The following is a 6,000-nucleotide window of genomic DNA, read 5'->3' as shown; positions in this document are numbered from 1 at the left end:
TGCTTAATCGCACTCCCTCTCTCTATCCCTACCTCCCTAATAATAATTATGAAAGATGTAAAGTCTTATTCAAGGTTACAAAATTGTAAGTTATTGATACAATTATGGATAATATAATAGTATGTCAGCTTGAGGGCATTTCGTTTATGGACTAACAATGGAGTTTATCTTCTCAATCAATTTGATGCACTTACGTCTAAATGGAGAAGAGAACCAACCCATGAAATTGTTCCCAAAGAGTTCACATGAGATATTGTCTTGTTAAGTGCAAAACCCTAATTCTTTAGAGAAATAAGATCAAAGCTTAAACAGATTTGATAAAATAGACACTTCTTACATCTTAACTCTTTACCAAAAAATAATAATTCATACACTTGATTCCAAAATATGCAAAAACTAACCTTATAAAATATTTTATCATATAATAATTATAAAACTCAAATTAGGCTAATATGATAAGCCATGTGTCCTCGCCCTAAAAAATATTCCATCACCCTAAATAGATAACCAAAACCCAAGTGCATGCACATACCTTATCCATTTTTAATCACAGCTAAATTGATTTCGATGAGCACCTCCCGTTTCAAAATTTAAATTCAAAGCGCAAAAAGTAATATACGCCATTCCAGCGTTGATTTAAGCAGAGGCGAGGTCCAAGGATCGAGTCCCCATTGGCCAGCATTTTCCATGGCTCGTGCTCCGCCAAGATTTGTCGCATCCTTCTGGGGCGAAGCAGCAGCATCCCGCTCCTCTCTATCAAATTTCAGCCTCCGAAAAGGTACTTTTCAATCTTTTTGATCTCCTCATTACGCAGAACGAACCAGCGTAAATTCATTGAGAAATTATCAAGAAATTAGAGTCACCTCAAAAAAAAAGTGTAAATTGTCTAGCAAACATGTCAAAAGGACATTAGTACGCATTTAGTTTTTGCCCTAAAACCGGAGGTTAGCACAGCTTCTCAGTTTAAGAGAGTTCGGGAAATATGGAGTTAGTTTTTTTTTTCCAACGTTGATTGGAATGAATTTCGGCTTTAACGTATTACAGCCGAAATTAGTCTGTAGGATCTATCAAATAAAACGGCTGAAACCTGGTGCCTTTTTTAATTACAACTTTAGACGGGAACATCTTTGAGTCGTACGAGGCTAGCGTTTCTCTCCTATGCTGATTCAAGCAGATATCATTTTTCCCCCATGCTGATTACAAGGAGTTTACTTTATTGTTGACGAGGAGAGAATGGTGGCCTTTGGCTTGTAAATAATGTTCATGACAAACGGTTTGTAGGAACTATCAAGTAATTTGCTCTTCTTTTATTACAGGTTTAGAGTTCAACATCTTTTGAGTATCTAGGAATCGATTAGGGATTGGGAAAACTACAATTTATTCACGACGATTAAAAGGACAGACGACGGATATTAACTTTTAACTCGTTCAGGGTGGAATCAGTTGGTAGGATTTATCAAATAAAGGGTTATTTATAGGGTTCATCATCATTAGAGCTGTTTCTTATACTATAATAGTTATTATATTGCGCATAAATTATTTTTTCAATACCTTTTTCAATTCAGCTTATGGTTAGATAAGTCCCAAGAAAACTTGTAGGAACCAAAAAACTGCAGTATTGTGGTAATTTTAAGGGCATAAACTGATTTCTTCAACACATTTTCAATTCAGCTTATGGTTAAGTCCTAATCATTTGTAGGAGCTGAAAGGTTCTAGTGTAGTCGTAATTTAGACGCACAACTCTGTTACATTATGGCCTGGAAAAATATTAGTGTGATTAGATAAGTTTTTTTGCACATTCATCTCACTTTCTTCATTCTGTTCAAGCCAAGTCTTCATTGTTGTTGCATCTATCATTTCATAAATCGACCCTCAATAACAACACAAAAACACATAGATAGACGCCCTCAATACATTTTGGGAACAAAGGATTTGTAAGATGTGTAGTTTAATTGAAGATATTTTTATCTTTAATGGCACATGTTTCATTTCAAGAACCTAATTAATGCAAACTTCATGATGAAATAGAGAAACCACTGAAAGAGACCCTAGGAACAAAGAATTTTCAAGGTGTTTGCTTATAATAATTGGAAAACTATAAAAAAACCCAATAAATGTATTTAGAAAAGACATGTTGGAAACAAAGAATTTTAGGATGGATGGCTTAAATGATGAAGATGTGGCTGCGATGGTTAATGTTTCACTTCAAGAACCAACCCCAAGACAACCTAACAATGAAATTGACAAACCCTATGAAGACATTTTGGGAAGAAAGATTTTTTAAGTTTGTAACTTAAAAGAAGTAGAGGGTAAACCATAGTGGAAAAATTCTTTCTCAAGATTGATTTGGCAACCCAAAAGATCAAAAGCTTTTCAATTAATTTGGAAAAACTAGGGTAATTAAAAAACATTGAATAATTCAAAAAATAGAGAAAAACTCCATTTCAAAAATTTCATGCCAAATAATTTTCACAGAGACAAAAAGTGAAACAAAATGAGAGTGTAAGACATGAAATATGGATCGTTAATTTTGAGTTTGCTAATTACAATGCATAGTATATTATTACAATCTTTTCTCTAAGTTTCAAGCTAGAACCATTTACAAATTACAAAATACAAAGTCAATTTAAAAAGTAACAAAATAGGGAAGAAGCCTCGAAGGGTAGTGTTGTGACCTTTTCACACATCAATCCATTGAAAATGGGGACCCTCCCTTTTTCCTGCTTTCTAGGGTTTTTTTTAGAGCCTTGTGACCTTCCTGCATTGGTGTTGCCAAGTTTGTTAGTTTTGAACGGTCTGAATTTTGAAAGTCATGAGTTAGTTTGTGCAAACCAAATTAGAACAGAGTGTAGACACCGTCAAAGTGCCTAGAAAGGCCAAAGGACGAAGATTGCAATTGATTTGAGTGGATTTGGACAACTTTCTATTTTTGGAAAGTTTTTTTTTTTACTTTTTCCTATTTTTTAGGAAGTTTCGTTTTTGTCACTTCAAGCACGATCCCCGAAGTGGCTATTTTTAGAATTTATTTTCTATTTTTTAGGGATGTTTGCTTTTTTCTATTTTTGGAAAGGGGATCTAGGGTTTGCACTATTGGCATTGAGATGCATCAAGAATTTCCTCTAAAATCCAAGTTTTGACCCAAAAAGCCAACTTCCTAAATTTTAGGGATCTTGATGAATTCAGTGGATGAATGAAGTATGGTTTTCAAATTTCAAGATGATCTGACAGGAATTGCAAAAGTTATCAAGATTTTAAGGTTTGATCCCATGGTGCCTAAATCTCATGAAGTCCGCCCTAAGGCATATCATTTGATGCCTATGTTTGACTAAGTCCGCCCTTTGTGAGGTATATGACTTCAAGCAACCCCGCCCTATGCTACAAAGGCAATGTTCATAAGTTTCATCAAGTCCACCCTAGGGAATGGTTGCAAAGTGTACAAAATTAACCAAGTCTGCCTTCATGGTGCACAAGATCGATAAACTCTGCCCTTGGTTGAGTGTGAAGTGCAAGAGCTTAATGAAGACTGTCCTATGGATGATGAAGAAGTTATTAGATAAAGGAAGTCTGCCCTAGCATGATGTATGATGCCCAAGTTTGGAGAAGTCCGCCCTTGGTTGGATTTAATGGTACCCAACCTAAGGGAAGTCCGCCTTGAAGACAGAGAAATTTGGTGAAGTTAAAGTGCAAAGTACAAAGAATGGAATGGTTCCTAACTTCCTCCAAGTCCGCCCTATGCTGCAAGAGAAAAGTTCCTAAGTGTGGAGAAGTCTGCCCTGCCTTTGATTGAAGTGGAAATAAATCACTTGAAGTCCACCCTGCCTTTGATTGAAGTGGAAACAAGTCAAGGAAAGTCCGCCCAAGAGAGAGATACATGCTAAGTTTGGAGAAAAAGGAATATTCTTGAGTGATGTCAGCAAGATCTTCATGAAGTTAGAACTGAAAGAGAATTAGAAAGTTTTTGAAAGGAGAATATTGCAGATTTGGTTCGAATTATGAACTGAAAATCAATTTAGAAACTTGCACTTGGTGAACCAAGAAGAAGAGTTCGAACTTGATAGGGATGACAAGCCAACTAAAGACCAAAATAGAAACTTTCTTTGTAGACTCGATGGATTGAGGATGAAATAGAAACAAATTTTAAAGAGATCCTCTATGTTTCTAATTTCAGATTCGAACTTCATTACAAATACTTAATTTATTCTTTCATTCTCACATATGAAGTTCAAAGTTTTGAGCATATTGAGAGCAATTTTGAGAGTTCTTTTGCAGGTTGAAGGTGATTTTGAAGTGCTTTTTGCAGATTAAAGGTGTTTTTGAGGAAGTTTCAAGTATAAGCATGAGTTTTCAATCTCTTATTCACCAAGTTATACTCAGGTTTTGAAAATTTCTGACTGGTTGGAAGACAACACCCACTGATTTTCTGAGTGTAGCATCTGAAAGTTGTTCTTGACAGCTTTTTTTCTCATTCTTCTTCATTCTTCGAAGGTGAAAGTTCATCAAGAAAGAGTAAATTTCACAAATCAATCTTCTTCTCTTTCTCATTTTTTGCCCTTCAAAGCAAGATTGAATGGAGTTTCTTGGACTTAATGTTTTCAAAATCTGATTTTGAAGTGAAAATCAGACCTTAAAAGGTTTTCTTAAGATTCTCAGAATAATCAAGTGTGGAAAATCCCATTTTTGTGGCTAAGTGTTGGAAAGAAAGTGAAAACCACAATTACTTAGCCATCAAACTCGCAAACTACGTTTAAAAGTATAGATTTTAACTTAAGTTGGTCTGATTGTTTTGCAGATTTTGGAACATCTCGCAGCCAGGATGAAGTTTCAGGTGGATAAAGATTCTCCTCCAGAATCTAAGATGAAGTCCAAGTGGAAGCTGGTCGAAGACACTAACTTGGGACATATCAACTTGAGAGAATTCAAGAAGCGAATGTATGGCCTAGACAACCTGATGCCTACAACAACTGCCAGAAAGATGATGAGAAATGGAATTGTATAAGCTGCTGGTTTCCTTCCAGCGATGTAGTGTACTGAGTTGGTGGTGGAATGCTCTAAACACTACAATCCTATGAACCGAGAGATTGCAACACCTGACGGGAGAGTCTTGGCAAACATTAGTGAGGTTGCTATCAGGGAAGCTTTCTGCATCCCTGAATACCATAAACCCGTCTACATGACCAAGGAGGAAGCAACACAGTTGTATCAAGATAATGTTGAGGAATGTGAGGCCAATATCAACTATTCGTGGTTGGATAAGCCAACGAAGGGTGCTTCTAAGTTACCCAAGGATCTCGTGAGAACCTACTTCAAGGAGGATATTGGAGACATGATAGCTTTGTTGAATAGAGTCATGGGTAGTCCACAAGGCGCGCCATTTGAGCCTTGGATGTACTACTTCATCAATGAAATAATTACCGGGGTGAAGATGATTGATTGGGCAAAGATTATAAGTAATAATCTTGGTGACCAACTGAAGAACTTGGAAGAGAACAGGTAATTTTATGTGAGTTCTTATTTGGTATACTCTCTTGCTCAAACTTACAAGTATAGAGGACTCACCTGTAGAGGAGAAGTGGGGAATAAGGAGAATGAGTTTGCCGTTTATGATTGCTACCCACAACTCCACTTGGAGGAAAAACTTCACTTTAAGAGAGTCAACGATGCACATTACCAAGATGCTCCAAGGTGGTCTTCATCAGAGGCTCTCTCAGGAGTCTAAAGATTTGGTCAGCAAATTCGGGTATTGGTACATCCAATACCCTAGATTACTTACCTAAGAGTTCAAGGATTCTCCGGACTTCCTTACAAGTTACCCATGTATCTCACCAATAGAGTAGTGTTGCTTGAGGTTATTAGGCAGGTTGAAAGTTTTATGATTGTTTAGAGAGGGAAGCAAAAGACAGGAGCGTCTTTTCCCCTTCATGTTGGAAAGGGATTGGAGACATGTTCATCAGCACAAGCTGCCACTAGTGTCAAAAAGGAGCTTTCTTGGTACCCATTCTT

General features: G+C 36.6%; 1 protein-coding gene across 5 annotated transcripts in view; it reads left to right on the top strand.

Annotated features, from left to right (window-relative positions):
- The first annotated feature begins 529 nt into the window (after window positions 1-529).
- Window positions 530-6,000, top strand: part of LOC131050631 (methionine aminopeptidase 1D, chloroplastic/mitochondrial) — a 172,994-nt gene continuing 167,523 nt past the window's right edge. For all 5 annotated transcript variants that reach the window (XR_009106987.2, XM_057984828.2, XM_057984827.2 and 2 more), the window contains exon 1: window positions 530-778. Coding sequence is in view for 4 of the 5 variants with exons in the window: in XM_057984828.2 (XP_057840811.1) it covers window positions 688-778 (91 nt within the window). In the remaining variant the exon portion in view is untranslated. The remainder of the gene's footprint in view (window positions 779-6,000) is intronic.

Source organism: Cryptomeria japonica, chromosome 8 (genome assembly GCF_030272615.1).
Source record: "Cryptomeria japonica chromosome 8, Sugi_1.0, whole genome shotgun sequence".
Classification (NCBI taxonomy): domain Eukaryota; kingdom Viridiplantae; phylum Streptophyta; class Pinopsida; order Cupressales; family Cupressaceae; genus Cryptomeria; species Cryptomeria japonica.
This window is presented reverse-complemented; position numbering and strand designations above follow the sequence as displayed.